The sequence below is a fragment of the Triplophysa rosa genome, linkage group LG20, assembly GCF_024868665.1.
Source record: "Triplophysa rosa linkage group LG20, Trosa_1v2, whole genome shotgun sequence".
In the NCBI taxonomy this organism is placed as follows: domain Eukaryota; kingdom Metazoa; phylum Chordata; class Actinopteri; order Cypriniformes; family Nemacheilidae; genus Triplophysa; species Triplophysa rosa.
The window spans coordinates 7,105,722-7,126,477 of NC_079909.1; the positions used below are offsets into that span (position 1 = coordinate 7,105,722).

The following is a 20,756-nucleotide window of genomic DNA, read 5'->3' on the forward strand; positions in this document are numbered from 1 at the left end:
CCGAAAGAGTAAAAGTTTTTGCAAGCGATTTGGTGCCTCGCTGTGATGGAACAACCAGGCGTCGCTCATTTTCAGACCTAAAATTATATATACACTGTGAGTGTTCATTGAAGTGTGGATTATACACTGTAAGTGTTAATTTGACCTTTTTTAACACTGGCGATTTTGCTGTGTAGTGGTGAGGTTGCGAATTGTCACCAATGGCTCACTCCACCCCTCCCTTTGGAAGCATTACGGTGGCTGACACGGGACTAAGATGTCGTCACGTTTTCCCTTCTTTGCTGAAGGAGAACAGTTTGTGCGTTTAGGGCTACTGTAGAAACAACATGGTGAATTCCATTTAAGGGGACCCGCGGTGTATGTAGATATAAATGTTAGAATAACATACTTACAGAATAATAAAAATGGATTTTAGCAATTGTGTGTCTAACCATGTGACCTATAATGGTGCACATCCCGTATATACAAACCACCACGTATATACAAACCACAAATTCACAAGCAGTGCAGAAGACCGAGTTGAGTATTAATGTGCAATTAAATGAGAGCAATTAACATCTCTCGACCTGAATCTAGCTTAGTTCAGGCCTAAACCTATCAAATGTACAAAGTTCAAATGAGTGCACTAGGGCAGGAGTGTTCACGACTCTTTACATTGTGTTTCTTTTTGGAATATCAAATTAGCCTAAAAGTGTTGAATACTTTGGGATTTAAATTGCTTTATACCACTGCAGCGATTGTGGGTGTGAATGTTCTTCTCTTGAGTTGAATAAAAGGCTTCATATGCTATTGGTTGGCTTTACAATCTCATCCCCTTACACTTGTTCTCTTCTCTATGGCTGGAGGTCATTTTTGATATGTAACTGCAAGCTTTCTGCTATAATATCTCACTCTATTCAGCTTTGTGTTTAGATATTTACTGAAATCGTGTTTACTTTGCCATATCCTTAATTTCTATGAAAATCAGTTTATGACCATGTTTTCTAAGGATGTCAGACATGAATGTCTCAGGCCATTATGAAACAGCATTGGAAGGCAATTTGTTTGAAAATCAATTTCTTGTCGGAGCCAGGTGGTCGAGTGGTTCGTGCTCCGACATGTGGCGCCGGTGCGTCCTGGGCGACCCGAGTTCGAGTCCCGGCTCGTGGTCCTTTCCCGACCCTACCCCCTCTCTCTCATCCACTTTGCTTCCTGTCCTCTTTGAACAGAGTCTCTCTCTATCAAATAAAGGCAAAAACGCCAAAAAAATAAATCTTTAAAAGAAAATAAATTTCTTAAAGGGGTCATATGGCACGAACACGTGTTTTTCTGTGTCTTTGGTGTGTTATAAGTTGCACATGCATGTATTAGACACATAAAAGTGTCTAAGTGTCGGAACAAAAGCGAATGCTCACCCAGACCTGCCTGAAACGCCTCGTGTAACCACACCCCCACAAATCTACGTCAGTTCGTGGTATGAGTTGACTAAGACCGCCCAAATGTTTACGCAAGTAAGGTGGGCGTACCTGTCAGTACAATTGCTTTGGAACCTGATGTTGCAAATATGGTAAGAGGCGTTACATTTCCGTCACACGCTTGCAGTATTCGACCAATCACTACGCATTGGTTAACTGGCCAATCATAGCACACCTCGGTTTTCAGAGCGATGAGCTTTGTAAAAAATCTGCGCGTTTCAGAGAGGCGGGGCAAAGAGGAGATACAAACATGCACGGTATGTGGAAAATGCAACGTTTATGAACCTTAAATCATGTTTACACATTGCATTACATGTAAAACAAACGACAATATTCGTTTTAGCCGTGTCATATGACCCCTTTAATATTACATGGAATGCTTGATTCTGATTGGGCAGTCGCGACATTTGCAGGCTCGTTATTCCCAGATAACCAACTCTCAAAACTAATAACACACGGTAACCCGGCTGCAGCCAATCATTTTGACAGGTTTTTTTGACAAATTAAATGTAAATATGTCTTTTAATAACATAAATGACATTATATTTACAAATGATTCAACCAAATTGCCTGTTCGTGACATCTGAACGTTGTTTCTTACCTTAAAACTAATAAAATATTTCAAATTCACATTTCATGTCCAGTTTTTGTCATGTGGCAAGTAGCCGTGTAATAAGGGGGATAATGTACAAGCAGCCAGCTGTTATCGCAGAAATAAGCTCCTACAGTGTGATACAAGACCCTCCAGTTCGCGTCAGGTCCTGATCACACTGTCGGCGCTTTTTTCGGCGATAACAACCGGCTGCCTGTACATTATCCCTTACATAATAAGCTGAGCAAATAGTCCAGGCATGCTATGATAGAGTTCAGCGAAACGGAAATAAGGAAAGATCTTTATCTGAAATTATCCGTCTGATTTGGGTTTCGCCAGCGCAAAGTAATATCCGTAGAAGCCTTTTTCATTTCTGCTTTGCATTTCCAAGCAGTTTGAATGAAAGCATAAAAACAGAAGATTTGGAATGATCTTTTTTCAAGTGCTAATAGGTGTGGCACTTGCAGCTTTGCCACTTTCTCTGGATGAAGTGATTCATAGGTCTTGCAGACCCACAGCAGTGCACACTGTGTGTGTCTCTCTTATTTATTACATCTGATTCAAACCATCAGCTTGTTAGCAAAACTTAACTGGGTGTGTCACATAAGGGAGATATACAATATATGCAATGTACATAACTTTCCTACTTTTGATCAGAATCGTCTCACTGTCACGAAACTAGTTCTTATGGTTGTTGGTATGGCGACCACCTATTTTAGAAGCTCACCTACAGCATGAGCCATTTGAGTTTGTTACTGTGAATCTGAAAAATGCAGATGTGCTCAAAGGCAAATGCATGTCAGGTTACCAGCCTGCCCTTTGGGTTTGATGAGCAGAATATTTGTAGAAATGTCATTTTGTTTGGAGCTCGTTTTTTGAGTTCTGCTGTGGAAAATATATGATGTGTTTTACTGTATCTACAAATACGGGTCTGATTCTGAATCTTAACTGTTTGATCATGAAATGAAATCACACGCAAGATAGTCTCAATATCGTAGTTGTTTCTTCGAGACAGCAGTGAGAACAAATGGAGACACATGCTTGAAATGAAAATGTCACAATGGTCTCCTTATGGTTATAGAAGCGATCTAAAACACGTCTGGAACTGTGCATACAGTATCTGTAGATGTCTACAGTCTGAATATCACATTATGAACTCTCATCCATTTTGTCCAAGACCAATCCATTCATTTTATTACTTGTGTCCAAAATCTGTCACTGGGGCGAACCTTTTAAAAAGCCCCAATGTGTATCATTTAAGTATAGATATGTTTATATTTGGAGTAATAAAATCACTAATATTCCAGCAGCTGGGCTTCCAGAAAAAAGTCTAGTAAAATGTTTGTGTTTGCATGTTTTCCATGTTATTTTACAGCTTGTAGTTTTGTTTCAAAAATACGCAAATTTAAATTAAACAGTAAAATTTTGTAAACATTTTTTTTACAGTGTACCAATATACAGTATATTTTAGGTACTAATATGCACTCTTTAGAATTTTTGAAAGGGTACCGCACCAGTGACGGTGTTTTTTCTGACAGTGTGGCAAGTTAACAAGCCTCTGGAAACACGGCTACATAAATATGACATTATTTTGACTTGAACTTTTCCTCCCTATGCTGTTAAATGCTGTTATTTGCCCATATCCAAAATAAGCTGCCCACCTTTACAGTACAGACAGGAAAAACGGCAAAAGTGACAGGTTTCCCGCACACCTGCAGAAGCGACGATGTCCCCCTATAGATAACAGTCATCCCTCCCGCTGGCCTTTGGCTGTCAACAGCTGAGACACTGGTCATGTGACCTGCTTTAACATGTCTTCATTAAGACATCGCACATTCCCCTGCACTCTCTATCCTTGTTTTCCAGACTCTTCTAACAAGAGATCCGCACTGTTAGAGTCGAGTTAACTTCACTTTCCATTTATCCATCGGCCCTCTGGGAGCGAGGGGGCGAGCTATTCTCAGTCGTCTGATGAAAGATATGATTTTTATCACCTGTGGCTCTTTGATTGTTCTGCTGTAAAGGTACTGATGACAGACTCCACATGTAAGGAAGAAAGATCCAGGGACATAAAGACCAAGTGTAATGGTTGTTCTGTCCCTCTGCAGTGCCGCTGAAGAATAATGACCCCACATATGCAGTAATTCGTTTTTTAGGGCGCTTTTATTTCTTTAACACACACATCTTTATTTTCTCTCTCTCTTTCTACACTAAGACCACTAAGTAACTGTGTGATAAATGGTCACACATGGGCCAGTGGGTTGGTTAGTGTTGAAACGGTAAACGTTCTCGGTTTATTTGCTTGATAGTTTTCTGTGAGATGCTGCTAATGTTGTTGGTGTTTCTGAGGGTTGATTGACAAACATCTCTTCAAATACATTGCAGTGTTCTGTTGAAAAAAACTGTTGAGAAGCAGCGATTTAGAGACATGACACATTTACAGTATGTAAGTCCAGAACCAACTCGGCAAAATCGTAACTATTTTTCAAGGTGGCTAATTCGTATCAATTCGTACAATCTCATTCGTGAAGTTTAGTACGATTTGCTTTCGCGCCAGTGATGTCAGATTTAGGGGCGGGGTTAGGGGTGCATGGGGCTTCAGTATTGCGTTTCTTCTAGCAGTCGTACGTTTTTTGTACAATTCACAACGTACGAAGTCATACAAATTAGCCACCTTGGAAAATAGTTACGAATTCCCCCAAGATCAGGTCGCCAGAACTGTGGAGATGCAAATACTTAACCCTTTCAGCCATGAGTTTGAATTCCATAATCCTCTGCCGTACGTTTTTCTTCCCACAAGATTAAAGCGTAAACAGAACATTAATGTAGGTAGCTGAAAACTGAGCGCTAACACTAGACACTAGAAAATGTTATAAACAAATGTATATAGTATCAATAATATGTACTAATAGTAAGCTGTTGTGAGTGCACTATAGGGTGCAAACATCAATTTAACACAATAAAAACAACACACTGTCACCTTGCAATGAACACAATAAAGAACAGGGATGTCTGTGATTTATATGTTCCTATTAGTAGCCAAATGTTTTAGTGTAGTATACTTGCATCAGTGGTTAGGTGTGTGACATGAATAAACACATAATGTAAGTTGAAGTATGCATTGTCAGAATGGAACTCTGATTCCTAGTATTAATACATTCAGTCTCTACTTTGTCGTAAATTCTGTGGACAGAAAAATATTAAACCTTCAGCTGTGAGATTTCGTAAGACTTTTTGCGGGAAAAAATGGATAATCAAGGAAGATGAAACGTGGAATGAAAGAGTTTTTCCCCCAGCTGAGCCAATGAGTCAGCTTGCCATGGGAGTGTTGCAGCGAGAGTAGTTTCATCAAAATGTTTGTTTTGCACATGAAAGCCACCTTATCTGTTTCTTTCACACGTTGACTGAAATGATGCTGATGTGTGATTCCAAAATTCACATAGAATTGGAAGCTTAGACACAATTTAGGGGTAAGTAAACTGATCCTCATGAATTTACGGTGGAGCAGTTTTGAACAGGTTTGAGTTAATGACCCAGATACCTATATGGTCGATAATTTATCGTGCATCCCTAAGACCTTTTAGGTGAGTTTCGCACACTGGACGACAAGCACGAAATTGATCTAAAACAATTTTTAATTTATATACACTGCGACTCACAATGCATTTACGCCATAAATTTCAATTGTCAATTGAACTGGAGCTCACACACACAAAATGTTTTTGCAGTTATTTGTTGTGTAGTCAGATTTGTGCAGATACTGCGTAATTAGACTGTATTTAATACATCACGATGACTTTTGATTCATCAGAATGAAAAACGGAATAAATTGTATACATTTGAAAGTTGCAGTTAATTATACATGCAGAATTGTTTTTTCCCCACTACCCATGAAATACCTGCAGCCCATTTTTTTGTACCAACCCAGCACTGAACGCTGGGTTGGTACATTCAGATAAGCATGATAACTTGTACACCCAGGAGAATTTGTAACGTTCTGTAATGGAGTTCTGACTTTGACTGTCTATTGCGTGCGAAAAAAAGCACTTGAGTGAGTGTGTGTAAACAGAAGGTTGGACTTCCTGGTGAGATGTGAAGGTGTTTCTCTAGGAACCTGGCACTTATGAGCGCAGGTTTTAGGCAGATTCTCTCGACAGCCTAATTCAGCCGCAACTCATTAATCCTGGCGTTTGAACGATGGCACGGCGGTTCTGAGACCTCCTGTCTTCATTATAGATGACTGCACAGAAACTCACTCTCCACACCCTGCTAATTGGAAAAGTAAACTTTTTCTTTATAGAGCGTCATTAAGAGATTTGTCACATAAGCGACAAAATGCAGCGGCGCCATGCTATTCAAACAAGCTGCTGAGAGGCTAAACTGGGAGTGCTGTATTTGTGACGCATCAAAAAAGACATCATCCATACAAAAAAACTGAAAGCTTTCCAATACTCCATTTATTACTCCACAAACATGTTGCAAAAATAGTATAGATGTTAATTGCTTAACACAAAAGAAGATATTTTGAGGAATGTTATTAACTGGCCCCCATTCACTTGCATTGGTTTTGAGTCCATACAATAGAAGTGAATGGGGGCCAGTGCTGTTTCTTTTACCAACATTCTTCAAAATATCTTCTTTTGTGCTCTGCGGAAGAAAGAAAGTCATAAAGGTTTGAAATGACAAGAGGCTGAGTAAATGATGACAAAACTTTCATTTTTGGGTCAACTATCACTTTAATTCAATACAATAATTAAAGAAATTTGACAATGCAATTCACACAGTAAGTATGAGAGTCAACGTTCAAAGTCTGCTGTGAATGCTGCGGGTTATCTTGCTAATTCGTTTTGAAGGGATGGACGGTCATCACTGTGCTCGACTCAGGTAGATTATTGCCGTCAATAGAAATAACTGGTGACTCTACGACCACTGCCAAGACATCTCATTATATGTTATATGTACTGGCTAATCTAATCATGTCAGTGGTGCATCAGCGCGAATTATTCCGCGAACACCCGTGAAATTACAGGCTCACAGGCATGTTTTCTCTTGGCCGTTGGGGATGATAATCGCTCTCTCCCATCGCCTTCCTCAGTGGATGAATCACAATACCTTCCTCGCACCCTCTCTCATGCAGCCATAGTACTTTGAACAAATAAGAGGTCACGTTCTCCGTCGTGCCGTCTCAATCACCAAAATCACAGGTTGATAATCTATTTGTGTGGGAAGTACTGTTCTCCCCTCCTTTGTGTTTTTTTTCCCCTCAGCTGCGAGAACCCACACGCATATGCTTGTTTTGCACAGGTGCGCTCGCCGAGAGCGAGTTCCAAAAATGATTCACAGCATCCTGATCAGATACCGCCGTGAGTACGTTACAGTTCTCCCTCATCGTTTTTCACAGACATTAGTGTCCGACTTGAAGGGCTACAGCACCTGCTGTTTCAAGCATCATCCATCCTTTACATCCGTAAATTTATAAAAGCCACTTCCAGACCTCCGCTGTTTCTTTTTGCCGTTGTGTGGAATGATGCATGGTCTACTCCTGTGAGTTTATAAAAGTCATTGCCGTTTTTTACGAGCCTTTCAGGTTGGACGCGGGCCGGCTGTGTAGATGTACGGGCCTTATTTCTCAGACCGAGGACCGCAGAAGTCTTCCGTAAAACCCAGATTACAGCTGTTAACTCTGTGGCGTTACTGCCAACAGAAGTAGCCTTTGGCATTTTTGCTTCATTCGTAGCAAGCTAGCCGACAGAGCGGGCACGGCACAACATTAGAAACCCATTACTGTGACTTATTGTACATTTGGATGCCTTTAGAGGCTGTAGCCACTGCTGAGAAGTGCAAACTGATAAACAGAAGGCAGCTGTTTGTACGATGGAGCTTGATATACTGAACGGTGAGGAAATGAAGATGCAATAGCTGTCCTTTTGTAAAGTTAAACTAGCCTAAGATCGGTCCCAGCTAAACCGCGTGAGTTTCAGCTTAGCTAGGCTTGAATATGTTACAATTCTGTCATCATTCATTCACCCTCATGTCATTCCAAACATGCACTGTATGACTTTCTTCAGCAGAACACAAAAGAAGATATTTTGAAGAATGTCGGTAACCAAACAACACTGACCCCCATTGACTTCCATGTATGGACACACAACCACAGAGACATTTCTCAAAATATCTTCTTAAAAGTCGTATACTGTTTTGAATGACGTGAGGGTGAAAGAATGATCACACAATTTTTATTTTTTCCTGAAGTATCCCTTTAAAACTACACTTATCACCAAAGGAAATGCAAGCTTTTCAGTATTTCCATGAAGCAGCACTGGAAACCCCTTCCCTGATTTTACCTGCTGTGATGAAAACACGATTGTGACACAGCTAACTGTCTCCACTACATCATCAACTGCCATCTTCTTCATCGCGCCAGATGCACGTCCCGGAAAAAATCTGATGAAATGCTCGGATAACTACAGGAAATTCAAATTACCTCTCTCTCTCGCGCTGCCTGGAGAAAGTTTCAGCGCTTTTACCCCCACACAAATCTCTGCGGTTCCCAAGGCAAATATGAGATGAATATGTAAAGTGCCGCCTCCATTATTACATTTCTCCTTTTGTTAGTTTTCTCTCTGTTGGGTTTGTAATTACCAGCTCTGGTTGCCGCAGAGAACAAAGGCAGTAAACCAGGGAGTCATGATCCAGTCGGCGAGTGAATGCTTTGGGCTTTCGGGCGAGTACAGAAGTCCATATCTATTTGATTAGAACTCGCTTCCCGTCCCAGAGCTCAGCTTCGCGAATATAGAAGTCAAGCTTGAAAATGGGTGGCGTGCACAGAGCACCTCTGCTCCTCTGGGAGCCGGGAGATTTATGTGCGGGATACGTTGCTATTAAAAGATATTCTGTCATTATTGAATCACCCTCATGTCATTTCAAACTTGTATGCTGTGGAAAACCTTTTTTGTGCTTTTTTAAGTGTGACTCTTTTGATGCCACTCGAGTTTATGATCAGACTTAGTCGAGCTTTAAAACTAAACTAAAAAAAGTTTGTAACTGAATACAGATTTGCATTGTGGGTGTGTTAATAATGACATTGTTTCATTAAAACTAATTTTATATCTTTGTAACCATGCATGTATTTAAATGGCATGGTACTTATAATGGGACACACTGTTACCTGATGTAATGGAAGATTTACAATAAATCTCAAGAGCTTTAGAAGATCAAGGTGTTCTGCACACAAACCGAACGATCAACAAATCTGCAATTTTCAATGCCCTTTGTGTTAAATGAGAGTCAAGTTATTGATAGTTTTGAAATATGACTTGTTATTAAAATAAACTGGGTTGACATATAAGAGAGCTCACAGTTTCTTGCCATGAATCACAAAATCATTCGTCATTTATTGTATCATTAAATGTATTATTGTCAGTTCAAGGTGACAAATCGTGCAGACAATGGATCTGCTTTCAGCTTCTTGTAAAACTTGAAGAAGAAGATATAAAGACAATATGTAAGGCATGATGTACAGGCAGCCGGTTGTTATTGATCAGTGTATCACACTGAAGGGACTTATTTTGCGATAACAGCCGGCTGCTTGTACATTATCCCGCTTATTACACGGTTACTTGCCACATGAGAAAAAAACTGGACATGAAATGTGAATTTGAAATATTTTATTAGCTAATTTTTACTGAATGCAGATCTTCCGTGAGGAAAAGCTGTTGACTTTCGGTTTTAAGGTAAGAAACGACGTTCAAATGTTACAAACATTCAATTTGGTTGAATCATTTGTATATATAATGCCATATTTGTTATTAAGAGACATATTTATATTTAATTTGTCAAAAAAACCTGTCAAAATGATTTGTTGCGTCCGGGTTACCGTGTGTTATTGTTTGAGCGGTTGTTATCTGGGAATAACAAACCTAGGAATGTCGCGACTGGCCAATCAGAATCAAGTATTCCAACGAGCCGTGTAATAAGCTATATTACTTTAAACTCGCAGTGTGTAAAGGGGGGAAGTAAATGAACTTTATTCAACCATCAGAAGCATGACAATTTGAGTTGGCTTCATTATGTGTTTGAAAACTTTAATTAGGCAAACTCGCTTAAATATATTATCTGCTTGCTCTCTTTAGACTCCGGGTGGTGTAATACCATCTACAGTATGCATTCAGAAGCACACTGTTGACAGATTGGCTTCTCATCTTATAGATTTGCCTTTATGGGCTGTCTTCAGCATTAATACATGTTCATTCAACAATCCTCTACTTCTGAAGCTCAGGTTTGTTTCTCTAGACACTCTTAAAAATAAAGGTGCTTCACATTGTCATAGATGAACCTTCCGATTATAAAAAATTAAATGTAAGAAAGAAATGAGCTTTTATCTGAATGCTTCTTTGTGGAACCAAAAATGGTTCTTCTTGTCATGATTCTGCCGCATCTTGTCATGTTTCTGTTGGTCTAGTGGTGGGATCATGGCAGAACCCCATGTTTCATGTGGAGAGAGGCATTTTGGCACTGATGGCCTTCCATACTCTCCGGTCTGTCTTTGTCCCCGCCCTCTCGTTTCCTCATTATTGATTGTTAATGATTTCATGCCCCGCACCTGTCCCCTCTTGATTTAGTTCCCTATTTAATGCCCTTGTGTCTTCTGTCCTGTGCTGGTTCATTGTCATTTGATTCATGTGGGTGAGTCCTTGTCTTGTTAGTGTAGTGTAGTGTAGTGTAGTGTAGTGTAGTGTAGTGTAGTGTAGTGTTTTGTAAAATATGGTGAATGTTATTTTTAGTCTTGTTAGGTGTAGTTAGTCCTTGTTCCTGTTCTCATGTCCTATTATACCCTTGTTCTTGTTTTACTCCCTTATGGGTTTTTGTTTTGTCTTTGTTTTATTTTATTATTAAAGTCCTTGTTAACTCCTTACCCGCTGTCTGCGTTTGGGTCCTCTGTCCTTGTACCTCACCAAACCGTGACACTTCTATGGCATCCGTGTGAAGAACCTTTTAGGCACCCTTATTTTTCAGAGTGTAGAGTTAATATGCATTTAAATATTGTAGCTAGATTATTTATTTATTTTGGACAATCAACAGCCCAGATCCATAGAAGTGTAGCCCACTTTGCTAAAGAACACGTCCTGAAAAGGACCTTCTTGTTTGAGCCCCATGAGAAAAGAAACATGTGGCATCAACACGCTTCTGTTGAGTGGAACACTTAGACTCAGGTTGCTCCAGTGGGTTTATCCCTGCGCTAAAAGTCACTTTGGATAAAAACATCTGCTAAATGGCTTCCTGCTTGCCATGTACTGTATAATAGGGTTTGCTGGCTTTATCAGTTGGATTGTTTTTCCTTTTGAAAGATTCCATTAGGCTTCTTTTCTGTTGAACTCTTCATGAGAAACACATACTATCAGCTGTCTGCGATTTAAGAGTTCAGTTGGTCAGTAGAGGAAACATTTTTACACAAAATATGACTTTTTTCATAAGAAAAATCTCAGGATGAGGTCTTTTTATTCTCAATTCCTTCTCCTCAACATTTGTGAGTTTAACTAGAGAACAAATGGAAACTTTTGCTTAAGTCTCAAGCGTCAAGATATTTCTCCTGGTAAAAGGAACTCTACATTATCAGAAACTAATCTGAAATGTGCCAAGTCTACAAGTCAATATAAATGAAGATTTGTGAACACTTTACCTATACAATTCTACATTCATTTTACTGTTCCACACTTTTAAAGTATTTCACTTTTAGACTGGGTCACTGTCTATCCGCGTTCACGTTTAGGAGGGGTTTCCCTTTGATCTGTCCGTGATTGCGTTCTAAAGGGTGTTCCCCCTCGGTCTGTCCGCAATCACGTTCCGGTGTCGTGAAAAGAACGATCCTGTTTTGGGGTACGACCCCCCGCAGGGGCCCTCAAAAGTGCGTGGGCCTTTAAAATCGTCCTAACCTTTACCCCTTTCTGCGCCCCTGATTTTAACAGTTGGCTTCTTTGTCTCTTAAGCAATTTTAGGAGAAATATCTGAGGCAAAGTTTATAGCCTACTTAAATTAAACACAACTGAGAACTGACAAACAAAATCTCATTGGAATTCGTGACTGTGTTAAGAGGTGGCTAATTCATATGAATATGTACTTATTTGTATGTTTTAATATGATTTGCTTGCGCGACAATGATGTTAGGTTTAGGGGTGGGGTTAGGGGGAGGGGCTTCAGTATACTAACATATTTTTTTACAATTCACATGGTACAAAATCATACGAATTAGCCACCTTGTATAATGGTTATGAATTCTCATGAGAACAGGTTGGAGCTACAATATGAAAAAGATACAATAAAAACTTTCTTAAGGTTACTTTACTGGATGTTGTCAACAAGACATATTATCCTGTTTGTTTCTTCAGCTTTTGTGGCTGTTTTGTACAAGGTCCTTTTGTAATCATACAACAGTATAATCTGAGACTCTTGCTGTTCCAGCGGGAGGATTAAGACTGCGTAATGAACCAATTAACAAACACTTGAGTGTGAGCAAGCACCTGGGGGACCCCTGTCCAAACAGAAGAGATGAAATGGCATTTTCTCACCTCATGCAGCCTGGCGTTTAAAAGGAGAATAAAATGCAATTCAGTTTGCAACAGTTAGGAGAATATTTCTCGATGGAAGGATATTAAAGTTCTGGAGATATTGCCAAACAAATCTTGCTCTCAGAAATGCACATTGCAGTACTAGAGGGTAGATTTTCTACACCGCTTTTTGATTGTTTTAAAATACATTAAATAATATTAATGAATAATAAATATCTCATAGATTAATCAAAATTAATATGAATAATTGAAGAAAGTGTGCCAATAAGAAGTGCCAATTTCAGCCGAAACAAAAAGTTGTCAAATATGTGATCGCCTACAGCACTGTGATGTCCATTACATGAGCAGAGACGGATGTTGTGGTGAATTGTTTTGTCTTCCTCTCATGGCATAAGCCCCAGCCCTCGGGACAAAAGCAGACTGTCCATCTGGTGAGAACAGAACTTTGTTGTACAACAAACCCGTCCCAGTGTGCGGGATGTTTGTCGACAGTAGTCATTTGGAGCCATTAGGGTTTTCAGCTAGAAAATCATGTCAACAAAATGCTTTTCAGTTGTGAACACATGTCCAATGAGCGAACACAGACTGCCTACATCTGTCTCTATTGCAAATGAAGAATCCTACAGGGGAACTTAACCATGTGGGTAACAGCAATGCTAATGAGAATCATTTTAGGCCCTTCAGGAAGTGTTTTTTTATTTCCTAATTGAAGTGGCCTCAAGTGGATGTGCATCTTGTGTGATAGATCTGCATTTGATGAAAGACAGATTAAACAACCTTCTTTTCAGGGTTGATGTATTCTTAGACTATAAATATTATGTCTACCTGCACATACAAGTACACCAGAAGTACAAGCTACAAGAAAAATTCTTGCATCACTTACTCACCCATTTCAAACCTGTATGACTTTCTTTCTTCTGCAGAACACCAAAGAAGATATTTTAAAGAATGTTGGTAACCAAACCACATTGGACCACTTGACTTCCAATGTATGGACACAAAACCACTGACACGTTTCTCAAAATATCTTTCTATATTCTATATGTCTTGAACAACGTGATTTATTTTATTATTTTTGGTGATCTATCCCTTTACATGGGCAATATCTCTTTAAAAAGCCTTGAAAAAGATTTTAAAGGAACAGTGTGGGATTTTTAGGAGGATCTATTGACAGAAATGCAATGTAGTATACAAAACTATTTCTTCAGAGATGTATAAAGACCTTACGTAATGAACCGTTATGTTTGTATTACCTTAGAATGAGCTATTTCTATCTACATACAGAGCGGCCCTACATACATTGAATTCGCCGCCATGTTTTGTACAGTAGCCCTAAACGGACCAACAGCTCTACAAAGCGCGTTTCCTCTCCCGCTACCCTGCGGTATGCAGTCCGGTTGTCCCTGACTTAAAGGGGGAAAATGTCTTCTAACTTACTCCGAACTGCTATCTTGCTGTCAGATCAAACGCTTTTAACAGCGTTGCTATTTACTGTTAGCTAACGCTGCCCTCAAACGTGCTGTGCAAAATGAATTGCTTAGCTTTATCATAGCTTAGACCCCGCAGATAATAAAGCAAATGAATAAAATAAGCGAAGACGACACGAATATATACAAGCAGCACACTAGTGCCAGATAAACAACGCTCAAAACTGCTCCGTTACACAGCTATACAACAACAACAACAACATATCTTGGTTCTAACAAACAGAAAAACCAATGTTACTCACATACTGATCCAAATCAAAGCAACCTCCTCGGGGGTGATTTTTAGACGATCTTTCTCTCCAACGTCTCTCTGCTGGAAAGTATCTCCATAGATATCTATGAGTACCTCCGCTAAAAGCCTTAGTACCGCGGGTGCTAATGCAGGTCCTGTTTTGGATCTGCCGAATGAAATAATATACTGTAAATGTAAATGAAAATTGTGTGATATCATCTCATCTCTGTTTTTAGGGGAATAGCAGGGAAGAACTGCGGTACTATCATCTTAACTGCTGAGGAACTTGGGAACTGCAGGGTGAGTCTGTCTAAAGTGTATCTTGAGACCTACTGCTATTGTGTTTCTTATTCTGAAAAGGTTAAAAAGGGCTAAATGTGTTTAAAGCAGATGCCAGCATTTTTTCTCTGACCTGTGATTAAATAGAGTTTGTCTCATTAAAGCTCTTGTCTTCCTGTGAAGGTCTTTACAATAAGCTTTAACTTATTTAAATAGTCACTGATGAATATGTGTTCATGCAGTTTTGCTTTGATTGACAGTTTTAATTGACAAATTGTTTCCTCATTATATTTCTTTATTCTTTATTACCAAGGGCGTAAGTTTGATTTTGACTGGTAGGGAAATACAATTGGTCTGCAGAGAGGCGCATTGTCACTAAAGTTTAGCGCCGTTCACTTGACTTATTTAAACAATATAATACTTTAACAATGCTTAAAATAGTTTAATTTGAAATAGTTTTCTACACTGTTTTTCATTGTTGTCACTCTCATTGTTACACTGTCTATTGCTGTCTACAGCAGGATCAGTTTCCTTAGAAATACACCAGAATATACAACTACTGTCATGATCCTGTCCTTCTTGTCAGTAGTTTTCTAGTTCTGTGGACAGGGTCATGACAGTATCATGTCTTTTGTGCCTGTTGTGTTCTGTGTGGAAGACACGTGGCCTTTGTCTCATCCGGTTAATAGGGGATTGTCATGCAATGGGAAAAACACTGTTCCTGAATCAATATGTGTTGCAACTTGTCCTGTATTTTTGTCAATAAACTCTTGGTAAGAATGTTTTCTTACTGGGTAACCTGCATAATCACGCTCATCACGACTTGTTGACATAGCTTTGGTGCTTACAACCGAACCGAATCAAATGCAGCATACGTCACACATTAGCGAGAGAAGGCAAAACCAATCATAAAGCGATGTGAGCTACGGAGGCGGGACTCATTGCAGAAAACAAAATTTAACCATTTGTGTACCACAAACTGCGCTATAGAATGCGGTTGTAAAAGATTTTTAATTTCAATTAAAAGATTACTGGATAAATACATATTGAATAAAATAAGTAATAAGTACAAAACACAAGACACAGACGGACACCAGTGGTTATACTGTATATAAATATAGATTCATTTGGTCGAAATTTAGTGTTCCCTGAATATTGGTAGCGACACGTCCCTACCCAAATCGATGCCCTTGATTATTACATTCTTCCAGTTATTGAAATTGCATATCTCACATACAAAAAATATATTTTTTAACTTTTCCTATGTACAAATATTACTGTTGTATATTGCCTAAAAGTGAATATGAACTTGTTTTCTTTGCAGTATCTGAGGTCTGAAAGAATACAGAGCATCTTTTGTTATTGTTTCTCCAATTTTCATTTTCTGCAAATAAATGCAAATAGAAACAATATTTTAATTTGACATTTGGGAGAAATATTGTTAATAGTTCACAGAATGAAACAAAATGATCATTTTACCTAAACACATACCTATAAATAGTAAATGAAGAAAAAATTCTGTCTATTATCTGTCCATACCCCTTCAGTTCCCTGATTATAACCTTTAAAACAACCAAATCATAATCCTTCATCGGCCCAGCGAGGAAGGTCTTCCTCCACAGTGTGATTTTACAGAGCATGGCATATTGTCAATACAAAAGAGCGTATTTCACCTTCATTACAATAGAACCATTGGAGGAGTAAGTGTCTTGAGATATGAGCAATATGAGAGTTCATTGTGAAGTGTTTGTGTGCGTTCTGCATCACGCACACTGCTCTCTTGTTAGGACTGTGACCCGACTGTGTTCTGTGAGGCACCTTCATTACAATTTCAAAAGGATTTTCTACCGCTGTCCCTCTCTGGATCAATGGAAGGGTTCATTTGTAGTTCTTTTTGCACCGCTGCCCGTATTTTACACACCAAAGCTTTCGTTTGCGCACAAGGTAACATTATCACGACAGGGTGGACTCTTGTTGTCATGCATCCAGCCTGGATCTCTCCTGTGGGCTCTAAGTCAAGAGCCTTTCAAAACCTAATCCAGTTCAGGTCCTTCCTTCCTCATTAAAGGAAAAGTGTGAAGCGGTATTAAAATGAAGCTTTTAATGTTTACAAGCCCTCTGAGAACATAAAATTGATTAGAGGGCTAAATTTAAGCAAGGTCTTCTTGTAACTAAAACCCATCTTTGCCCCTTGGGTTTAGACCTCAATGTGCAATGCTTACGTTGAACAGTGTCTTATTATTTCAATGTTTTTCTGCTCCTGTTGTAAAACTGTGTATTTTTATCGAGTTGAGAAGTGGATTGGAAGTTTTTGGTCTTGGTTTTAATGAGGTTTAGATAATTGTTTTGGAAAACAAGATATATTCACTTGTGAAACAAAATGGCACAAGCATTTAGGCCTTCATTTTCTAACAACATTTTGTGATGTTTTTGCGTAAAACCAGAAAGAACTGTTTGCCAATGGGGTAAGAAAAATAATCTTGTTTTACCTTTTGAATTGGATTATTTTTCCTACCCCACTGGCAAACTGCATTAAGCAAACATTTCTTAAGCAAAAACATCACAAAAACCAAGACATATAATCATTTTGTATCATTTTGCTTCTCAAGTAAATAAAATAAATCTCACATTAAGTTAATCTTGTTTAAGGATGTTCGGTAACACTTTACAATAAGGTGCTATTTGTTAAAAATTTGTTTATGCTTTAGCTAACATAAACTAACAATCAACAATACTTCTACACCATTTATTATTAATAATTTATGTTAATTTCAGCATTTACTAAAACATTATTAAAATCAAATGTTGTCACTGTTAACATTAGTTAAAGCACAATGAACTAACATGAATAACTGTATTGACATGAACTAACATTAATAAGGATTAATAAAGGCTGAAAAACTAAATTGTTCAATGTTAGCTAATGTTAGCTAATGCATTTACCATTGTTAACTAATAGCACCTTATTGTAAACTTTTAGCGGATGTTCCAGTGGAAATAAAACCAGGCTGTGAGGTAAAATAAATGCGTTTGTATATTTTTAAAAAGGGGAGGGCCCATTCCATATGTCCTGGATTTAGTGGAAACTGTCATCGCATTGAACAAAGCTGTGCGTCTTTAGGGATAGTTGTAAATCTTTCACAGTTCTTTGGTGTAAAATAGTTTTACCAGCCATTTTGAAAACATGTTGTTAAAAAATATTAAATATAAAATAAAAAAATAATAATAATTTTAAGGTAAGCGCTAACAGTACTATAGAGCAGAGCTGAAGATCTTTGCCTGAACCGACGGGTTCGGGCTTAATTTCTATCATTTGGTACGGGCTCGGGCCAGGCTAGGGCTTGCGCTCCAGCTTGCGCGGTAAATGAGCGGTCATGTGATGCGTTTCGATTAGAGCTAGAAAGATGCGAAAATGGATGCTGAGGAGGTGAAACGGAGGCTTGCCTCTGGCGATTACGTTTTAGTACTAGATTACGATATACAGATCAGTACTATGCATCCAGTAGCAGCAGCAGTGAAAGGGTGTTCAGTGCTGCTGGATGCACCATCAGTGAGCGCAGGACCGCACTGAAGCCATCTACAGTGGATTCAATAATTTTCCTCCACAAAAACATGTAGCCTAATCTTGGTGAGTAAAGGTTTTTCAAATTATAACTAAATATTAAATTCATAATGTAGACAGAGTATATAGGCTAATGTTGGCATTATTCTTTCATTAAATTTCAGCTGTGCTTTTCACCGTCGCGTTGAGGCCGGACTGTGGAGAGAAGTGGCGAAGCAAATCCCGCGGAGCCTTTATCTCTTTATCTAATACCCATCTTAATTTAGAATTTATCTTAATTTAATTTGTTAAGAAAGACTCATTTTTATTGGCGCGTTGGTCTATTTATAGGCTAAGTGTATGCCTAGGCCTATTTAGAGTGCTGAGATGTTATGATGTTAAGGAGGACTTATTTTATTTCTTTGTTCCAACTTCCAAGTGTTCTATAGCTTACGTTAGTCATGAATAAATTATGTTAAAACATGTATAAATGACTCATTCTTGACAAAAGCTGTGTGCGTGTGCACATTTGTCTAATGTCAGGCTGTAAACGGATTCGGGCTTTTATAAAGCTGTCAATCAAAATGTACTTGTCGGGCTCGGGCCGAATTCTGCCGGGCTCGGGCCCTGTTGGGCTGTAGTGGAGAGGGGGCGGAGGCCACGAAACGAGCAACGAAAGCAGTAAGACCGTTAGGACATTTGTTGGTAACCAGAATTTTGCAGTTCAGTTTGGTGCGAATAGAGGGGCTAAAATGACATACTGCACTTCAAAATATATTATTAGAGTGTTGGGATTTAAATTATTGTTTAAATATTTATTTTAGTATATTGTTTATAGTCTATGTGGTGGAAAAGTTGACAAGACCAGACCAATGTCTGAAATCACAGTTACTTTTGCGCTGCATTTTTAACTATCATTATTGCACCAAGGTTATTTTAGTTTACTAAAATTAAAACCTTGAAAGCTTTTTTTTATTGAAATCAAATAAAATATTGGCCTAAAATTATTGAAAAAAAGAAACAGGTTCAGTAATAAACTGAAATAAGTTTAAAGCACTAAAATTATAATAATAAACAAAACTAAAACTAAAATTGATAAATCTTATATAGCAACATAAAAAATAAACAAATAAGTAATAAAATGACAAAAGCATATAACAAAGTTGCTAAATATTTTACTAAAATTAACATAAAAACTAAAATCTAAAAATGAAAGCTAATTAAAAAAATAATAAAAACGAAATAAAACTAAAATTAAAACTATAATAACTTTGCACTACTATCATGTCACCCCCAACACCATGTGACCTTTTTTTATTTGAGTATGTAACTGAGACTCTGCTCTTGAGAAGCAAGGACACACTCAGCATTGTGTCTTGTGTGAATACCGTAGCAACCGTGAGAAAAAGTTCTTGTAATGATTCATCAGCATAGTATGAGTAAGCTTGGGAAAATCAATCTTAAATTCTGTAGCCTGCTAATGACTCTTGCTTATTCCCCTATAGGCTTTGTAGAATCATTATCAAGAACAAACAAGTAAAAAAAAAACAAATTCAAGCAAGCTAAATGAGATGTGTTCCACTGTAACGTTGAGGCTGTGCCAACAGAATAACAGCCTAGCATCCGTCCCCCTACACATCAGTACCATCTGTTAATGTGAGTCGCTGAAGAGCAGGAGATGGAAAATTTAACAGCACATTTGGCATTTATCTGTCAATATTTATCAATATGTAGTATCACGGATTATTATTTGCTACCACACAAGATGTTAAATAGAGAAATTGATTGGACACTGATAATATTGATCTGCCTCTTTCAAGCGTAAGCATATGGTGATTGTCTCTATTGAGAATCTGCAAGTAAGAGGTCTAAGATCTAGTTTGACATTATTAGTAGATAACCTTATTATCTGACTGACCCTTCAAAGCCATCTGCTGACAGATGAGAGTTGAATTCAATTATGTCACTTGCTTATGAATGATTCTCACTTTTACCTATACTTTACTGAGTCAGTGTCTCAGTCTTAAATTTGTTTTTCATGTGTTTCAGTGCTGATTATATCCTTTGGTTTCTGTTTTAGCCAGTATAACCTCTGTTTTGGAGATATTACTTCCCAATGCTGGTTCATTGAATTTCTGACACTGAAACCACAGGGTGTTTTACATCCTGCGAAAGCTGATGCTGTATTGCCTCACATGATCTTTTTATCCTCACTGTAGGACATCTTTCCTCAGCTGTGGTTTGGGTTTCAACCAAGTACATTCGTATCAGTCATTTTCCTCTTAGTTTACTCACTAAAAACAGTTTGATGAACAAATAACCCAATGCTGGGTTACTATAGCACCGACCCATTGTTGGGTTATTTTAAGCCAATATATTGGGTTACAAGTTTAACCCATCCGTTGGGTTATGAAATAACTAATTTGTTGTGTTATTTTTGCCAACATGTTATTTATTATTTTATTATTACTGTTATATTTGTTGTTTATTATATTTGGCCTTCCTATTTATTATTATTTTATTGCAGTGTAAACAAATAATGCACAACATAGAAATACCTTTATAATTCTTTATTTCCAATACAATAAGTTGTGGTTGCTGTACTT

The 20,756-nt window shown here is 38.2% G+C and overlaps 1 protein-coding gene across 2 annotated transcripts in view; it reads left to right on the forward strand.

Annotated features, from left to right (window-relative positions):
* Positions 1–20,756, forward strand: part of cpne5b (copine Vb) — a 119,106-nt gene that overhangs the window by 46,565 nt on the left and 51,785 nt on the right. For both annotated transcript variants that reach the window (XM_057362045.1, XM_057362046.1), the window contains one exon: positions 14,567–14,630. In XM_057362045.1, coding sequence (XP_057218028.1) covers positions 14,567–14,630 — 64 coding nt within the window. The remainder of the gene's footprint in view (positions 1–14,566; positions 14,631–20,756) is intronic.